The sequence below is a fragment of the Bos javanicus genome, chromosome 6 (genome assembly GCF_032452875.1).
Source record: "Bos javanicus breed banteng chromosome 6, ARS-OSU_banteng_1.0, whole genome shotgun sequence".
Classification (NCBI taxonomy): Eukaryota; Metazoa; Chordata; class Mammalia; order Artiodactyla; family Bovidae; genus Bos; species Bos javanicus.
In genome coordinates this window covers 117,213,092-117,231,663 of record NC_083873.1, presented here as the reverse complement: position 1 = coordinate 117,231,663, position 18,572 = coordinate 117,213,092, and the positions used below count along the sequence as shown (strand labels likewise).

At 56.9% G+C, this 18,572-nt stretch overlaps 1 protein-coding gene across 4 annotated transcripts in view; it reads left to right on the top strand.

Annotated features, from left to right (window-relative positions):
* UVSSA (UV stimulated scaffold protein A) overlaps positions 1-12,784 on the top strand; it is a 28,959-nt gene extending 16,175 nt beyond the window's left edge. For all 4 annotated transcript variants that reach the window (XM_061421067.1, XM_061421066.1, XM_061421065.1 and 1 more), the window contains 5 exons: positions 200-325; positions 883-1,066; positions 1,380-1,491; positions 3,882-4,056; positions 4,949-12,784. In XM_061421067.1, coding sequence (XP_061277051.1) covers positions 200-325; positions 883-1,066; positions 1,380-1,491; positions 3,882-4,056; positions 4,949-5,042 — 691 coding nt within the window. In that variant the 3' untranslated portion in view covers positions 5,043-12,784. The remainder of the gene's footprint in view (positions 1-199; positions 326-882; positions 1,067-1,379; positions 1,492-3,881; positions 4,057-4,948) is intronic.
* Positions 12,785-18,572: the final 5,788 nt, after the last annotated feature.

Sequence of the window (18,572 nt, the reverse complement as noted above, 5' to 3'; positions counted from 1 at the left end):
GGGCCAGAGGGACAGATGTTTGGGCACCCCGAGCCCCGTGTGAGGAGTGCGGTGTGAGGCTGGCTCCCCTGGTCCAGGCCCGAGGTGCAGGGGGTGGGGGTCAGGGCCCAGGGGTGTCCCCAGGACCTGGGGGACGGGAGAGGCAGGTGGCCGAGGGCGGCCCCGGGCTCCCCATCCCTGAGCCCTGCTCACTCTCCAGGGCTCCGCTGGCACCGGAGCAGGCCGCGTGGCGGGCGGCAGAGCAAGCCCGGGCGCCTGTCGTACCCTTTGGGGTGGACCTGTGCTACTGGGGCCAGGAGGAGCTGATGGCCGGCAAGATCCTCAAGTGAGTGAGGGCACCACACCCTGCCCTGCTGCGCGCAGTGGACACAGCTCTTAGCGGCCTGCCCACTGAGGCCGGTGGGCCCTTGAAGGCCCAGGGCTGGGCGGTGGTCCGGCCTTGCCCAGAGGCCCGTGGGCTTCTTGAACCTCCCTGTGGCCCCTTGAGGGGCCTCCCCTGTCACCGCCCTGATGGAGCATCACGAGGTGTGAGGCCCTTGGCCCAGCCCACGCTCCCAGCTCTGCCCTGGGCCCGCGTCACCACCTCCCCCTGTCCTCTGCCTGGGCTCCTGTGGGCCGGGCCCGGGGCTTTACGAGGGGCTTCCTGCACGCTGTGCGTTGCTGCACTGGCCCGCACTCTGTCTGCAGACCTGAGGGGCGGGGACGCAGGTCTGTGTTTTGTTAACGCCCGTCAAGGAGCCCCGCCCAGGTCCAGGCCACACTGGGTGTCAGGCCGCTGGGCTGTGCCTGGTGTACCCCTGCTGTGCTCGTATCTCTGCTTGCCCTGGGTGCACTCGCAGGCCCAGCCTCACTGTGGGCGCTGAGAGGCGGGTCTGTGTGCAGGTGTGACTCGGAGCACCGCTTCTGGAAGCCTTGCGAAGTGGACGCTGAGGTGGAGAGCGCCAGTGTCTCCGAGGCCCTGCGGAGCCGCCGCATCACCTTCGCAGGGCAGTTCGAGCCTGTGCAGCACCGCTGCCGCGCCCCACGACCCGACGGCCAGCTCTGCGCGCGTCAGGACCGCCTGAAGGTGGGGCTGGGCTGGGCTCCAGCCTGCTGGCTCCAGGACCCCCTGGGTGGGCACAGGGCTGGGCCACTCCACCTCGGTCCCTGCATCCCCGCCCGCGTGGTCCTGAGCCCGCTCTGTGCTGGGCCCGGGGTCCATGGAGACGGATTGACCGCAGACTGCCCTCCCTGCCTGGCTCCGTCACGCTGCACCTGAGGGCCCCTGCCTTGTGTGGCTTGTATGGGAGGGCGGGGGGGTGTGGGCCAGCCCTCCTCAGAGTTGTCAGTGGGGTGGCCGGCAGCCTGTCTGCATCAGAACTGCTGCGTTCTCCACACAGTGCCCTTTCCACGGGAAGATCATCCCTAGAGATGACGCGGGACGGCCCCTCAACGCGGAGGACAGGGCCCGGGAGCAGAGGCAGCAGCTGCAGAGGCCAGCAGGGCGCCCAGGTGGGTCTGGGGGACAAGGGGCGGGCCTGGTGTGAGGACGCCTTGCACCCAGCGGCCTCCAGGCCAGCCCGCAGCTCCTGTGGGCGTCAGCTGCCGCCTCCAGGACAGCGGTGACCGTAGCTCAGGAGCTGCAGCCAGGATGTGCGGCCCTCGGCGCTGACGGGACCCTCAGCTTCAGCTTCCGTCCTGGCCACGTTTTCACACGGCTCCCGACGGGTGGCATGGGTACACGCATGGCTGGAAACCACTTTGTCATCATCTGTTGGGGTTCTGGGTTTTTAAGCCTGTGTTTAAGCGTGTGAGGGAACAAGGTGAGGAAGGGAAACGGCTGAGCCCTGGGGCTGCCTGGGGCTGCCAGCTCCTGTCTGCTCGCCCGCCTGCTGCCTGGCCAACCCGTGCACCCGGGCTGTGGGGCGCGTGGTGTACAGCGTGTGTGGACCGCGTGGCACGCGAGCAGAAGGCCAGGGTCCTGCCCGTGGTCCCAGGCAGTCCTGCCGGGCCGCTGAGCGTGGCGCACTTTCTGGGGTACCTCCTCGAGGTCCCCGTTTTCTGGCTCATAGGCCAGTTTCATGCAAAATGGACAAGGGACTGGAGCTACTAAGACGCCGTTCTGCGCCCCTCACGGAGCTCACCGCGTGCTGCACGTGAGCCGGTGCTGCTCCCTGGCGTGGGCTGGCCACTGCCTGGCTCCCAGAGGCCCCTGAGCCGCAAGCAGGGTGGGGACCCACAGAAGCGGCCCCCTGCCAGGGCAGCCCCGGGTGCCCTCGGGGTGGGGCGGGGGCCTGACCTGTGTCAGAATCCCATGGTTTGTCAACCTGGGCTGAGGTCTGGAGGCCCCACTCTATTGACAAAGGCATGGGCTCGGGCCCAGAAGCCCCCGAGGCAGAGGGTGGCTGTGTCCTCGGGGCGGTGCTGGCGGCCTGCAGGTCCCAGCCGGGCCACGTGCCACTTGAGTAGGTCCTTCCTTTGTCAGGAGAGATCGGTGTTGGATCTCAGCCTCACAGCAGGGTCAGCCCCTGGGCCCTGGGCCTGGAGGGTGGCAGGGAGGGGCCTGACCCGCTCATCCAGGGGCCGCGGGCTCCCCTGGTGGCCCGCACTCAGGAGCAAATTAAGTGCCTATTTTTTGTGTCAGCCCTGAAGAGTATCAGGTTCTGCAGCCCTCGGTGACTTGTTAACAACAGGTACTGGGCCGAGGCCGCGGCCAGTGCTGGCCAGTCAGATGTGAAATAGCGTCTCTTTACTAACTGCAGTATCGATCCCGCCTCCCTCGCACGCGGGCAATTTTCTTTTCCCCGGTGCTCACCTCGGTGACAATGCGTGCGGGGCTCCAGGGCCCGTCAGCACGCAGGACGCCCGCTGCCGGCTCCTATTGATTTTCTTCAAAGGCTTTTAAATTGCTCCTTCATTTTCCTGAGATGCTCATTCCATCTCTACTGGGTGCCAGCGTTTTTCCGTTGTGTTTAAACAATCGCTCCATTCACTGGGTTCCTAAACTGTGACGCCTTCTCATTACTGGGAGATAAACTGTTTGGACAGTTTTCCTTAATCTTGGATTAATCGTTCCTGTATCTGGATTGTGCAGCCCCGTATCCCTTCACTTTAGAAATCAACTTGGGGAGGCCGTGCCATCTCTGAATTTGGGCGCCTGGCTGCCCCCCACTGGACGTGGCCTGCTCACTGCCGGCCCCTCTGCCAGCTCGGGCTGCTCACTGCCGGGGTCTGGGGTATCTGGCGCCCTTCTGCCAGCCGGGGCCAGGGCCCATAGGTCTGGACGCTGGCAGGGGCTGTGCTAGATGGACACTGGATTTCAGGGACCTCCACGCAGCCCCACCCCACCCCGCCCCCGGGAGAGAAGCAGGTTGAGGCGAGTGGACCTTGAGGCCTCTGCCTGCGGGTTGGGAGCTCTTCTGCCAGGTTGGACTATTAACGCTTTCCGTCCTGGCAAGCGGGCACACGGGTGTGGCCCCAGTGAAGCTGGGGCAGGTGAGGCCAGGCCGGGGCTGGGGGGCATTTGTTTCCCTTCGGACCACCTGCTCCTGCTGTCTTGAGGGGCCTGGGTGAGCTGACACCCTCCTCATGGGGGCCTGGAGCCAAGTTAGCTCCAGGCCAATCAGGAGGCGCAGCGGGTGCCGCTCCCTTGGCCGTGGCTGGCCTGCGCCCACCCTCCGGCAGGGACAGGCCAAGGGCCCCGCTGGGGGCCGAGTGGGCCACAGCCCACCTGGAGCCTGACGCAGCCACTTGCCTGTGGCCTTGTCCCCTGGCTGCCAGACTTGGTTGCCTTCCTGCCTAAGGGCTCCATGGGGACCCCCCGGCCTTAACCCCCCGTGGAGGGGTTGAGCCTTGGTGAGGTTGGTGTGGGTGTTTTCTGAAATCTCAGGGTCTGTTTACAGACTGGCAGGACCCCGAGTTCCTGAGGGACGTGGAGGCGGCCACCGGGGTGGACCTGGGCTCGTCCAGGCCTGGCGGGAAAGGCAAGGGCAAGCGGCGGAAGCACTCGGGCCTCACCGACCTCAAGCGGCAGGCTGACACGGCGCGCGCGCGCATCGCCAAGAAGGTCTTCGCCAAGTGAGCGCTTCTCACGGTGTCCCGTCCTCTGCCCCGGGTGGAGGGGCCGCCCGCCCAGTGCCTCACCATCCATCCCGCTGCTGTGGCAGCCAGAGGCACCGCCCACCGCCAGTGCCCAGGGAAGCCGCAGGGGCGCCGCCTGGGCAGCACCCGGGCCTCAGGGTGGGGCTGTCCTCAGGCTGAATGCTGGGACGGTGCTCCACTCGCTGCACTGGCCAGGGGATGTGCTCCCGGTGACCACTGCGTCTGGGGGGCCAGAGGGTGGCTTCCTGAGTGCCCCGTGGAGCCCCTGTGCTGTGGGCACAGGAGGGGCTGCGTCCAGGGCATCGTGACCCCAGGCTCCGGGCTCGTGGCTGGTTCCCTGTGGCTCAGCCGGGGTGGAGGGCAGGGTGGGTGCTGACGCCAGGAGGAGCATGGCCTGGGTCACCCTCCCCGCGCGGCCTGAGCGCCTCCCTGCGGCGAGCCGTGCAGCCCGCAGTGCGCTCTGGGGGGGGGGCCGCACCTCCTCCCCCGCACCGCTGCCCCTCACAGTGTGTCTGCTCTGGGCCGGGCCCCGTGCGCAGCCCGGCAGGAGGAAGCTGGGCTGAGGGGATCGAGCGTGTCCTGCTGCCTCTGCCCACCTGGCTGCTGGGCGGACTGTGCTCTCATGGGCAAGATTGGGGTCTGGAGGCCGCCCTTGGGGCTCAGGGAGCAGTGGGAGGCATGCCAGGCGGGGCCAAAGTGGCCTTGGGGGCAGATCCCCTCACCGTGGTGCCGTGGCGCCCTTCCGCAGGGGGCTCCCAGTGGTCCAGGTGCAGCAGCCACCCCAGCACGGGGTCGGTCCCGCCAGGCTGCCGTCGGGCCCGGGGCCCGGACGGCCTCCCTAGTCACGGCTCGCTGTGCTTCCCCGCAGGGCAGCTGTGCAGAGGGTGGTCACCGCCATGAACCAGATGGACGAGAAGAAGCACGAGAAGTTTGCAAACCAGTTCAACTACGCCTTGAACTAGAGGGCCAGGCCCGTGCGCGGGCTCCCCCTGCGCTGTCCGCTCCTCCTTGCTGGGTGTGTGCGCAGCAGCAGCCATCGTCCAGGGTGTTTAACGCGAGGGCCCGGCGTGCACTCTGATCCAAGCGTCCCGGAGGCGTGGACGTTCCTGCCGCAGGGACCTCGGCCAGCGCTTAGGGCCCGCCTGCCGGGTCGCCTGGGGTGAACGCGGCAGCCTGGCCACCAGGGGGCGTCTTGCACGGCCTGGGCGCTTTGTGGCACGGCTCAGGGTTGCTCAACCCCCAGGACGAGTGCAGCCCCGCCCTGCCCCAGCCTTCTCCGCTCCTCTCCGGGTCCGCCTGCTGGGCGCTGCCTGGGCGTGGCGCCACCGGCCGCTTCGGCGTGCGCGGCACCCTGAAGGCCGCCCCCCTGGTGCTGTTAGCGCATCCCCCTCTCAGTCCAGACGGCGCTCCACTGTGTGAGCAGACCACGCTTACCCTGCATCGCGGACATGTGGATGGTTTGCACTTTGGGATTACGGATACTGTCATGACCGTTTGTGTGCAAGTTTTTGCATGGGCGTATATTTTCATTCCTTTTGGGTTTATGCCTAGAAATGGATGGGTTGTGTGGTAACTCTGTGTTTAACTTACTGATGAACCGCTGAAACGTTTTCCGAAGCAGCTGCACCACTTACATCCCTGCCAGGGCATCTGGGTGCTCGTTTCTCTGTTCTTGCCACACTTGTCGTCGGTCTTTGTAATTTTAGCCATCTTAGTGGGTGTGAAGTGGCATCTCATTGTGGTTTTGACTTGCACTTTGCTAATGATGAATGATGGTGAACATCTTGTTGTTCAGTTGCTAAGTCTCGCCCAACTCTGGGACCCCAGGGACTGCATCGTGCCAGGCCTCCCTGTCCGTCGCTATCTCCTGGAGTTTGCTCAGACTCATGTCCATTGAGTCACGATGCCACGCGACCACCTGTGTTGAACATCTTTTCCTGTGCTTATTGGTCATTGTTTATCTTCTTTGGAGAAACATCTAGATCTTTTGCCCGTTTTCAGTTGAGTTGCTGTTTTGAGTTGTAAGAGCGCTTTGTGTGTTCTGGACACTAGACCCTCATGGGATTTGCGATCACTCTCCCCCATCCTATGTTTTCCCCTTCTTGCCGTGTTTTCTGAAACGCGAGCGCGTGGCCTTGGATGTCCGGCGCGTCTGGTCTGGTCTCGCCGTGTTTTCTGAAACGCGAGCGCCGCGGCCTTGGATGTCCGGCGCGTCTGGTCTTGCCGTGTTTTCTGAAACGCGAGCGCGTGGCCTTGGATGTCCGGCGCGTCTGGTTTTCATTTTGCCGCCTGTGCTTTCCACGTCGTATTTAAGCAACGGTTGCTTAATCCCAAGTCTAGTCATGTTTTCTTCTAGGAGTTTTATGATCTTGCTCTTAAACTTAGGTCTTTGGTGTGGATCAACTGTTTTGAGTTAATTTCTGTCTGTGCATCGTTTGTGTGGATATCCAGTTGTCTCAGCATCATTTATTGAAAAGATTGTTCTTTCTCCCATTGAATTGTCTTGGCACCTTTATTGACTGTAAGTTGACACTAAACGCCTGAATTTATTTCTGGAGTCTCCCTTCTGTTCCCTGACCTTGTGCTGCTACTGCGCAGTCTTGACTGATGTAGCCTTGTGGGAAGTTTTGAAAGCCTCCAACTTTGTTCTTTTTAAATGTTGTTTTCGCCATTCTGGGCCTTTTACATTTCCAAATAAACTTTAGGATGAGCTTGTCAATTTCTGCCAAGAAATAAAAAGCTATCTGAGATTTTACTGATTGTGTTGACTCTTACGCGAGGATTTTTTTCAACAGTAAATATTTTAGGGTCCCACATGAGCTGTGGTTGGGTGAATCCTTGGAGGCAGAACCACAGATGCAGGGGCGGTAGGTACCCCCAACCCCTGTGATGTTAGAGGTCAAACAATGTCATCTTAATATTAAATTTTATACTTAGTGAACTTATAGCATCTTTCCATGTACTTAGGTTTTGTTTGTATTTTCACAGTTGTAGTTTTTTGTATACCAAGATCTGCGTTTGTTAAATTTATTCTTAAATGTTCGTTCTGTTTGGTGCTGTTATAAATGTTCTCTGAATTTCAGTTTTGGATTGTTCGCTATTAATACCTAGATGTTACAGCTGATTGTATACATTGATCGTATATCCTGAAAGTGGTCATCTCACTTACTAGTTCTAATAGCTGTGTATGTGTGTGTAGATTCCTTAGGAATTTTTGTACACAATGTCACGTCACCTGCAAGAGAAAGTTGTGTTTCTTCCTTTGCAGTTTGGATTCCTTTTACCTCTTTGTCTTGTCTGGTTGCCCTGGCTGGAGCGTCAGAGCAGAGCCAGAGAGAACTGGAGAGAAGAGACATCCTATTCTCGTCCCTGATCTGAGGTGAAGAGCTTTTGGTCTCTTCCCAGAGTGTGGTGGTGGCTGGGCGCTTTGTAGCTGCTGCGCAGCAGGCTGAGGATGTCCCCTTATGTTCCTAGTTTGCTGAGTGTTTGTTTTGTCATGAAGGGAGCTGAATTTTTGTCAGATGCACTTTCTACATCTATTGAAACGATTGTGTGGTTTCTGTCCTTTATTCTGTTGATATATGGTGGATTACATTAACTGCTTTTCATATATTGAACCACCCTTTCATTCATGGGATAAATCCCACATGGTCAGTTCAGTCGTTTGTATATTTCTAGAAATCTGCCCGTCTTATCTAGGTCATACATACAGTTCATAGTATTCCTTTATAATCATTTATGTTTCCGTAAGGCTGATAGACTAGAGATCTCTTCAAGAAAATTGGAAATAGCAAAGGAACATTTCAGCCAAAGATGGGCACAATAAAGGACAGAAACAGTAAAGACCTCATAGAAGCAGAAGAGATGGAAAGAATAAACAGAACTGTACTAAAAAAGGTCTTCATGACCCAGATAACCACGGTGGTGTGGTCACTCACCCAGAGCCAGACATTCTGGGCTGTGAAGTCAAGTGGGCCTTAGGAAGCACTGCTGTCAGCAAAGCTAGTGGAGGTGATGGGATTCCAGCAGAGCTGTTTAAGATCCCAAAGATGATGCTGTCAAAGTGCTACCTCAGCATGTCAGCAAACTTGAAAACCCAGCAGTGGCCACAGGACTGGAAAAGGTCAATCCTCACCCCAGTTCCCAAGAAGGGCTGCCCTAAGCAATGTTCAAACCACCAGGCAGCCACTCTCATCTCCCATGCTAATAAGCTAGTGCTCAGAATTCTTCATGCCAGGCTTCAGCAGTACGTGAACTGAGAACTTCCAGATGTCCAAGCTGGGTTTAGAAAAGGCAGAGGAACCAGAGTTCAAATTGCCAGCATTTGCTAGATCATACAGAAAGCAAAGGTGTTCCAAAAAAAAAAAAAAAATCTACCTCTGTTTCATTGATTACGCCAAAGCCTTTGACAATGTGGATCATAACAACTGTGGAAAACTCTTAAAAGAGATGAGAATACCAGACCATCTTACTTGTCTCCTGAGAAACCCGTATGCCAGTCAGGAAGCAACAGTTAGAGCCTTGTATGGAACAATGGACTGGTTCAGAACTGAGAAAGGAGTAGCCAAGGCTGTTTCCTGCCACCCTGCTGAACATGTGCAGAGCACATCACAAGAAATGCTACGTGGATGGAGCGCAAGCTGGAATCAAGACTGCTGGGAGAGATACCAACAACCTCAGATTTGCAGGTGGTACCACTCAAATGGCAGAAAGCAGAGAGGAACTAAAGAACCTCTTGAAGGAGGAGAGTGAAAAAGCCAGCTTAAAACTAAACATTAAGAAAAATGTGATCATGGCATCCGGTCCCATCTCTTCATGGCAGATAGAAGGGGAACAGGGGAAGCAGTGGCAAACCCCCTCTCCTTGGGCTCTCAGGCCACCGCAGCCGTGAAAGCAGAAGGCGATTGCCTCTTGGTAGGAAAGCTGTGACGGACCTAGACAGTGTGTTAGAAAGCGGAGGCGCCACTTTGCTGACAGAGATTCCACAGTCAAGGCTATGGTCTTCCCAGTGGTCACGGACGATTGTGAAAGCTGAACTATAACGAAGGCAGAGCACTGAAGAATTGATGCTTTTGAACTGTGGTCTTGGAGAAGACTCTTGAGAGCCCCTTGGACAGCAAGGAGATCCAACCAGTCAATCTTCAAATCAACCCTGAATCCTCATTGGAAGGACTGATGCTGAAGCTGAAGTTCCAATACTTTGGCCACCTGATGCAAAGGGACTCATTGGAAAAGACCCTGATGCTGGGAGAGATTGAGGGCAGGAGGAGAAGGGGACGACAGAGGATGAGATGGCTGGATGGCATCACCAACTCAATGGACATGAACTTGGGCAAACTCCGGGAGATGGTGAGGGATAGGGAAGCCTGGCGTGCTGCAGTCCATGGGGTCGCCTAGAGTTGGACACAACTTGGTGACGGAACAACAAGAACAAGGCTGGTTGTCCCGTCTCCTGTGTCATTCCTGACTGTAGAAATTTGAGTCTTCTCTATTTTCTTGGTTGGTCTAGCTAAAGAATTATCAATTTTATTGATCTGTTTGAAGTTGTCCTCTATTATTTGTCATTTTGCTTGGTTGGTTTCCACTCTAACTTTGATTTCCTTGGGTTGCTTGCATGTGTGATTTTCAGTTTTGTCATACTCCCTTCAGTGCAAGTTCAGCTTATTGTCTTGAGGTCTGCTTTGTAATGTAGACATTTATGGGCATAAATTTCCGTCTAAGCACTGATTCAGCTTCGTCCTGCACATTTTAGCGTATTGTGTATTCATGTTTGTTTATTCTTAGAGCATTTTCTAGCCTCTCTCGTGACTTCTTCTTCTGCCCGTCGTTTATTGAGGAGCTTGTTGCTTAATGTCCACGTGCTCCTGAGTTCCTCCCGGCACTTGATTTCTAATTTCACTGAGCGAAGAGCACGTCTTGTGCGGTTCAGTCCTTCAGAATTTGAGGCGCGTGGTCTGTCCTGGAGAGTTACGTGCGGCTCCGTGTTCTGTTGGTGGTGGCTGTTCCATGGAGTCTGCAGGTCTGCTTGGTGCCTCGTGCTGCTCAGGTTTTCTTTTCCTATTGATCTTTACCGCAGCTGTTACATTCCTTATGGAAAGTAGGGTGTTGAAATCTCCAACTATTAACATTATCTGTTTCTCCCTCTTCTGTCTGTTTTTGCTTCGTACACTTTAGGGCTTTGTTGCTAAGTGCATATATGTTTATATCCGGTATTTCTTCCTGAGGGATTGACCTTTTATCTCAGAGCGCAGCCTGCTCTGTCTCTAGTGACAGCGTTTGCCTGACGTCTCTCTTGTGCGACGTGAGTGCACCTTCTTGTTCGCGTGACATAGCCTTCTCCAGCCCTTCCCTCTCGCCGTCTCTGAATCTCAAGTCTTTCTAATGGATGGCATGTGTTTGGTCCGTTCTACCGACTCTGTTGCTTGAGTGGAATGTTTAGTCTACTTCCCTTTAATATAATTACTGATGAGGTAAGATTTATGTCTGCAATCTTTCTTTTTTTTCTACATGTCTCTTAAAACCTTTCTTCCTCTGTTACTGATTTCATGTGTGTTAAATAACTGTTTAATTCCTTGTAATACTTTAATTCCCTGTGCCTTTCATTATTTGTAGATAATTTTTTCAGTGGTTGCATTGAGGATTACGCTGAACAACTTGACTGCTCTCTAGTGTGGATTAACGCCGACTGGATTTCAGTGGTTACGGAGCTGCTCCCTTAGAGCTGTTTCTTCCCGGCTCCTTTCCACTGTTCTTATCATACAAGTTGCATCTTACAGGTTGTCAGCGCATCAACATAGGTTTGTGATTATTGCTTTATGTAGTTGCTCTTTAACTCGAGGAAAGGAAAAGGTCCGTAGACATGTTTACACTGACTTATCGGCCCCGAGGCTGCCTTTACCAGCACTCTGTGTCTCCCTGAGGATCTGAATCTGCCAGCTGTGGACTGTCTTTGTTCTTGTCTCTTTGGGGATGTCTTCATTTCTTCTTCGTTCTTGAGTAGTTTTGGTGGATATGGACTCCTTGGTGTAACAGTTTTTTCTTTCAACACTTGGACTATGTCATGTCACTGCTTCCTAGGCTCCAGGGTTCCAGGCGAGAAGGCCGCTGTCCGTCTTTCAGGGAAAGAAGCCTCTACATACTGAGCTGGGTTTTCCTCTGCTTTCAAGATGCCCCATCTTCACCATCCTGCTGTTAACTAAAGCCTGTCTAGTCAGGGACTCGTCCGTGTGCTGCTGGGGCTCTGCTGAGCTGCTTGCTTGAAGAGGTGGTTTCTCTGTAAACTTGGAAGGTTTTTGGCCATTATTTCTCCTAAGATTCTTTCTGCCCGTCCCTCTTTCCTCTTCTAGGACCCCAGTCACATGCGCACACTGGCCTCGCAGGCCTCTTTTTCTTCATTCTTTTTTCTGTTTCTCAGACTGGACCTGTTGACCTATCTTTGGGGCCTAGATTCTTTCTTTTGCCAACTACAGTCTGGTGTTGAGTTGCTCTAGTGAGCTTTCCATTTTAGTGGTTGTACTTTTTCAGTCCAGAAAAAGTCTATTTTGTTTTCTTCCTTAATTTGTTTCTTGTTATTGATACTCTATTGGTAAGACATCATTCTTATAATTTAATTCTTTAGACATGAACGTACAGTAACTGATTTAAAGTACTTGTCTAGTAAGTTTAACATCTGGGCTTATTCCAGAAGTTTCTCTTGACCACTTTCTCCCTTTGTGTGGGCTCTACTTTCCTGGTTCTTCTTGTGTCTCTCTTTTTTTTAAGTGATATGATGTGGCAACTCTGGAAGATCCTCCCGTCCCCCACATTTGTTTCTGTTTGTTTGTTCAGTGTGTTTCCTGGACCAGTTGTGTAAATCTGCACCTGTTGTGCTTGGCATGTGAGTCCTTGCCTGGCAGCTTACTGATCAGCTCATTAGGGTTCCTCATATGCTTTGATCCATTGAGTCTTGTGGTTTTGCTGACTAGCTGTGTGTGCATGCATGTTCATGGATGTGCCTGTGTGGGGTGCGTGTGCATGTGTGCGTGTATGTGTGGGATGGGTGTGCATGGGTGTGCATGTGTGGGATGTGTGTGCATGTGTGGGGGGTGTGTGCATGTGTGGGGTGCGTGTGCATGGGTGTGCATGTGTGGGATGTGTGTGTATGTGTGGGATGGGTGTGTATATGTGTGGGATGGGTGTGCATGTGTGGCGTGCATGTGCATGGGTGTGGGGGGGTGCGTGTGCGTGGATATGTGCATGTGTGGGGTGCATGTGCATGCCTGTGGGGTGAGTGTGCATGAGTGCATGCACGTGTGCGTGGGAGTGTGTGGGCGTGTGTGTGTCGGGGTATTGGGCATACCTTCAGTGTTCTACCAGCCAGATGCTGGCCGTGACTGGGTTCTCACCTCATGAATGTTTGGATCTTTGCCCCGTGAGAACGTCACTCACAGTTGTAACTGATGTTTCTCTTAGGAGTGAGACCAAGCATTTTCCATGTGTTAAAGCATTTGTTGTTTATCCTTTTCTGAGAATTGTATTCCATACCCTTTGCTCATTTTTCTGTTAGTTTATGGGTTTCTTATTAAACTGTGGGAACGCTTTATTCAGTGAGAAAACAAGCTGTACATGATGAGTTGCAAATACATCCTAATTTTATCTTCTGATTTTGCTTACATTGTTTTCTGCCATGTAGATTTTTTTTTAATGTAGCTGAATTTAAGCAGTCTTTCGTGGCTTCTTCGTTTTATATTCCCGGGGCCACGGGGGTGTGGGGTGGTATGGTGCAGCCCCCTTGCCAAGGGCAGACTGCCCAGGGAGCAGGAGTCAGAGTTGGCTGCACAGAATGGAGCACTCCAGTAACAGAGCCTTGTGAACACAGGGTTGAAGCTCCAGCCCCAAAGACAGGCAGCGCCAAAGAAGGCTCAAACTACCACACACTCACACTCATCTCACGCTAGTAAAGTAATGCTCTTGAATTCTCCAAGCCAGGCTTCAGCAATACGTGAACCATGAACTTCCAGGTGTTCAAGCTGGTTTTAGAAAAGGCAGAGGAAACAAAGATCATATTGCCAACATCCGCTGGATCATCGAAAAAGCAAGAGAGTTCCAGAAAAACATCTATTTCTGCTTTATGGACTATGCCAAAGCCTTTGACTGTGTAGATCACAATAAACTGTGGAAAATTCTGAAAGAGATGGGAATACCAGACCACCTGACCTGCCTCTTGAGAAACCTGTATGCAGGTCAGGAAGCAACAGTTAGAACTGGACATGGAACGACAGACTGGTTCCAAATAGGAAAAGGAGTACGTCAAGGCTGTATTTTGTCACCCTGCTTATTTAATTTCTGTGTAGAGTACGTCATGAGAAACGCTGGGCTGGAAGAAGCGCAAGCTGGAATCAAGATTGCTGGGAGAAATATCAATAACCTCGGATATGCAGATGACACCACCCTTATGGCAGAAAGTGAAGAGGAACTTGATGAGGCCTCTTGATGAAAGTGAAAGAGGAGAGTGACAAAGTTGGCTTAAAGCTCAACATTCAGAAAACTAAGATCACGGTGTCTGGTCCCATCACTTCATGGCAAATAGATGGGGAAACAGTGGCTGACTTTATTTTTCTGGGCTCCAAAATCACTGCAGATGGTGATTGCAGCCATGAAATTAAAAGATGCTTACTCCGTGGAAGGAAAGTTATGATCAACCTAGACAGCATATTCAAAAGCAGAGACATTACTTTGCCAAGAAACGTCCGTCTAGTGAAGGCTATGGCTTTTCCAGTGGTCATGTGTGGATGTGAGAGTTGGACTGTGAAGAAAGCTGAGCGCTGAAGAATTGATGCTTTTGAACTGTGGTGTTGGAGAAGACTCTTGAGAGTTCCTTGGACTGCAAGGATATCCAACCAGTCCATCCTAAAGGAGATCAGTCCTGGGTGTTTATTGGAAGGACTGATGTTGAAGCTGGAAATCCCAATCCTTAGGCCACCTGACGGGAAGAGCTGACTCATTGGAAAAGACTATGATGCTGGGAGGGATTGGGGGCAGGAGGAGAAGGGGATGACAGAGGATGAGATGGCTGGATGGCATCACCGACTCGATGGACATGGGTTTGGGTAGACTCCGGAAATTGGTGATGGACAGGGAGGCCTGGCGATTCATGGGGTCACAAAGAGTCAGACACAACTGAACGACTGAACTGAACTGAAAGTCCTCAGGTGGTGCTCAGATTGGTGAGGAAGCTGCATGGAGCCACTGGGCTTCATCCCTCCCCACCCCCAGCATCAGAGCACAAGGCCTGTATCCCCCAAGACTATCTCTTGGCCCACGGTGGCTGCTGGAGCTCCAGCCATCACTGTGTCTGCAGAAGAGGCGGCTGTGCTGTAGCCTCAGCCATTTCCTGTGAGGGGCCCCCTCAGGAACTCCTCCAGTAGCACACACTGCTTATGTCAACTTGGCCAAACCTAATCCCCTGGGAGTGTCCTGCTGCCCAGAAAGCAGGAAAGGTGGTCTGTCTCCCGGGGATCAGCACCCAGCTACCATCAGGTCTGTGTCCTGGCAAGAGAGAGAGTGGTCACGCCTGGCAGGGGCTTCTCCAGAGGGGGCCACCACCCTGCTGAAGGTGTGGGGTGGGACAGGGCACCTTCCATTGTCCCCTGAAACCTGTGTGCCCAGCCCTGCACCCCCCACCCCCAGGTGACAGTCCCTGCGTTTCTGAGGATGGCCTGCTACGCCCCTGCCCGCCCCCAGGTCACCCAATTCGTCCACCCAGCCTTGCCCTCCCCATGGAAACAGCACGCCCTCCAGAAAGTCGCAGGTGGCCAGGGACGGTCCCTCTGTGCTGAGTGACGTTTCAGTGGCCCAGCCGGGGGCCACCCTGGGGGTGGGGGTGTGGTAGGTCACACTGGCTGCCCAGGAGCAAGGGCACGTGGTCACAAGTGGAGAACTGAACCTGGGGTGGCAGGGGCATCAGCCGCTGAGTGGCAGGCCACACCACTGGTGTGGGCAGGGCTGGGCAGCACAGGAGAGCCTCACAGCCAGAGGAGAGGGGCCCGTGGGGACGAGGACGGGAGCGCCTGGGTTGGGGAAGTGGTGCTGAGGGCGTCCTGGGCAGGAAGTGAGATGGGGCTCCCCCTCAGCTCAGCAGGACAAGCGGGGGCACCAGGCCCTGAGAAGGAAGGAGTGGGACAGGCTGCCTGCCCCAGTGGGAGGGTGGCCCGTGTGGACAGTCTGGAGCTTTGGCTCTGAAAGAACGCCGCACAGCAGGCAGCCAGAGGCAACGTGGGGCTGGGTGGAAACAGCAGCAGGGTGAGCTGGGGGCACGAGCCTGCCAGGGGAGTGGGGTGGCCGACACAGCAGGCCAGGGCAGGCTGCTGGCTGGGCGAGTGCCCCCGAGCGTGTGGCTATGAAGGTAGGGCTGTCCCCAGCACGCCCAGATGGAACAGCACTGGTCAGAGTTAAGCGAAACAGGTGGGCAGGGAGACAGATGAAGCTGCTAGGGTGCTCTGTGGGGGAGCGGGTCTGCTGGCAGCCCCCATGCCCACTCCCCTTCTTACCAGGCATGGGGCAGTTGGTGGGGGGAGGGGGGGGTCTCCCCAGCTAAGAAACTACATTTCCCAACCTCCCTTGGCTAGGAGCGGTCAAGTGACCAAGTTCTGGCCAATGAGATCTGAGCAGCTGTTACAAGGGCTTCCGGAAAGGTCCTTAAAGGAAGCAGTCGCTCCCCTCTCCTCTCCTTGTTTGTGCCTAGAACGTGGATGTGATGGCTGGAGCCACACCCTCCATGTGTGTCCATGAAGACGAGGCCCAACCCAGCCGGAATGGGGCAACGGGAGAGCTGGACAGAGCTGGTGCCCTCAGAATTCTGGGAAGGTGTCACAGCTGCCCAGGGCCTCCAATGGCCAGCTCTCCCTCACACAGGAGAGACAAACAATCTTCTTCAATTTCCATTCATTGAGCTTTTCTCTTCCACGCAACCAAAGCCAATCCTAACACAGCAAGTGACCAGAGCCCACCAGTGTGAGCTGGGCCAAGGAGGGAGGGGGCTGGGCTCAGCGGTCCCTGGATGGGAGACGGGGGTAGTGTAGGGAGGGGAGCCCCCAGGGGGCCTCTGTGTTGGGCCTGCTCCTCCACAGGATGAACTGTGTGGGCACCATTCTGGGATTGGGGGCCAGGGCTGGTCCTGGGGGTTGGAGGAGGGCCTCCCCAGAGTGCACCCAGATCCTGGGCTGAGCCTCACAGCACTGACAGCAAAGTGGGGCCACGGGGGGACAGGGGTAAGGTGCCAGCAGGGCCAGCACGCCCCTCTGCCTCCAGCTCAGGAACCCCAGAACTGGGCAGTCAGGGGTCCCTGAAAGGGTGGTGGGGACAGCTTGAGGGTCCCGGGGGGAGGTGGTGTCTGCACCCCCGAGTTCTCTGGTTCGTGGCAGATTCTGATGACCTGTAGGAGGGAGCGGGAGAGCTGGGCGGGAGCTGGGCCTGTGGGCGCCTGCAGGAGCGGCCCCACAAGACCAGCAAGCCCCACAAGACCAGGCCTGTTCTTCCCAGTCCCATGCCGCCCCTGGGGTTCGAGGAGGCTCAGACAGGCTGACAGCCCCGTCCCCACAAGGGCTCAGCACTGAAGGGAGACCTCAGGGCCCCAGAGAGTGACAGGGAGCCCCCCCCCAACTTGCGCAGCAGGGCCTGCCCAGGTGCCCAGAGTGGCATGGCCGTGGGACCAGCTTGGGACTAAGTCTGGGGCCCCAAGGAGGAGCGGATTGGGGAGAGGGGCGGGATCGCTTCCCTGCCTCGCGGCTTCTAACCTCCCCGCATCCAGAGCTAGGGCTGGTGACACTGGGGGGTCCAGAGGTGTGACCGCCACGTGTCCAGGTGACCTTGTGAGTGTGGGTGACAGGTGGGGTGGGGAGAGGGAGCCCAGAGCCGCTGCCCCTTGTGCATGAAACTCCTCCTCCTTCCTGCCCTTGGTTCCCCAAGGTGGGCGTTGGGGAGGCGGGCAGGGGGTTCCCAGGGGATGATCGATCTGGCCCCTCCTCCGCAGTCCTGAGGGGATGCCCAGCGCCAGAAGTACAGGCTGCCGCTTCTTGCTAGGCAGCCCCGGGACCCTGCTTGGGCTAAGCGCACAGTCACCCAGGAAGCTTGAGGCCGAGAGCCTTCGGGGCCCCACTGTCCACTGCCTGCGCCCTCCGGAAGCCAGGCCTCGGCGGTGGGACCGGGGGCGCTCACACTCCCGCACCCACGCGTCCTGAGATTCGGGCCTCCCAGCTGCCTGCAGGTTGGGTGGGTGGAGGAGCCCTTCGGTGCTGACCGCCAGCCGCGGGGTTACTGCAGAATTTCCGCAGCACCGGCCCTGCGCAGGTGGGGCGCCCGGGGTGAAGGACGGTGCTGCGGGTGAGGAGGGAGGCCGGAGGCCAGGGTGGGGGCTGCAGCGCCGGGCGGGGCGGTCCAGCCGCCCCGCCCCAACCCCCGCCCCTCCTCCACCCTCTCTCTGCCCACTGGAGAGGGCGAGGGCAACGCCGGGCGCCCTCCTCCACTCCCGCCGGCCGGGGGTGGCTGTCACCCACTGGCCGAAGGGTCATCCTGCTCCACGACCCCAGCCTCAGCCCCAGCTCTGGCCCCGTGGTCAGTGACCAGCACGGGGAAGAGTCCCTCTGAGAACACGGGAGTTGCTCACGGAGAGGGATGTCCGCCCGCGGGCGCAGGGCTCGGCCATGGAGCAGCTGCGGGGCTGGGCAGGCACATGGCCCCGCCACTCGGTGTCCAGCGACCGTGGGAGCCCACCCTGAGTGCCGGCGGAGGGGACCCCCATCGCTGCGCAGCAGCGCCCGCATCCCGAAGCCTCGGCTCTCACAGCCGCCTGCATCCCCGCCCCGCATGCTCCAGGAGCCGGCAAGTGGGGGCGCGGCGCCGGGCTGCGGGCGGAGAGGCGCGGCTACACGGGACCCCGCGGGCTGGGCTCAGGCGGCGCCCCAGGAAGCTGCAGACGCCCCCGCCACCTCGGCAGGCCTGGTGCTCAGGACTGGCAGGGCCGAGGCGCAGCGAGGCAGGAGCACAGGGCTGGGGCAGACCCGATCCCTGCCGCGGCCCGCCAGCCTCGGCCTTTCCTCACCCCCAGGCGCCCCCCGCGGGGGGAGGGGAAGAGGAGGTCCCGAGGCTTGGGGGACGGAAGGAGTAGGGAAGGCAGGGGACCTGGTTCTCTGGGGCTGGAGGCTCCGCAGCGAAGGTCGCAAGCACGCGGGGGAACTCGGGGCGCAGGACGCGCGAGCCTGGCCACGGGAACCCCGGCCGGCGGGTAAACGGGGGCCCACGGCCCGCGCGGGGCGCCTGGGTCGCGCCGAAGTCCCCGCCGAAGGGCAGCGAGCAGCTTGAGGGACGCGGGCCTCCTTCGGTTTATTGATTGGGTAGAGTTCGGCAAAGTGCTTCCGAGCGGACCGAGCTCAGCCCCGACGCACGCGGACAGTCGTTTATAAATTTAAAACTCTTCTGTAGCAATCGGCTATATACAGAGTCAGCGACCGCGGCCT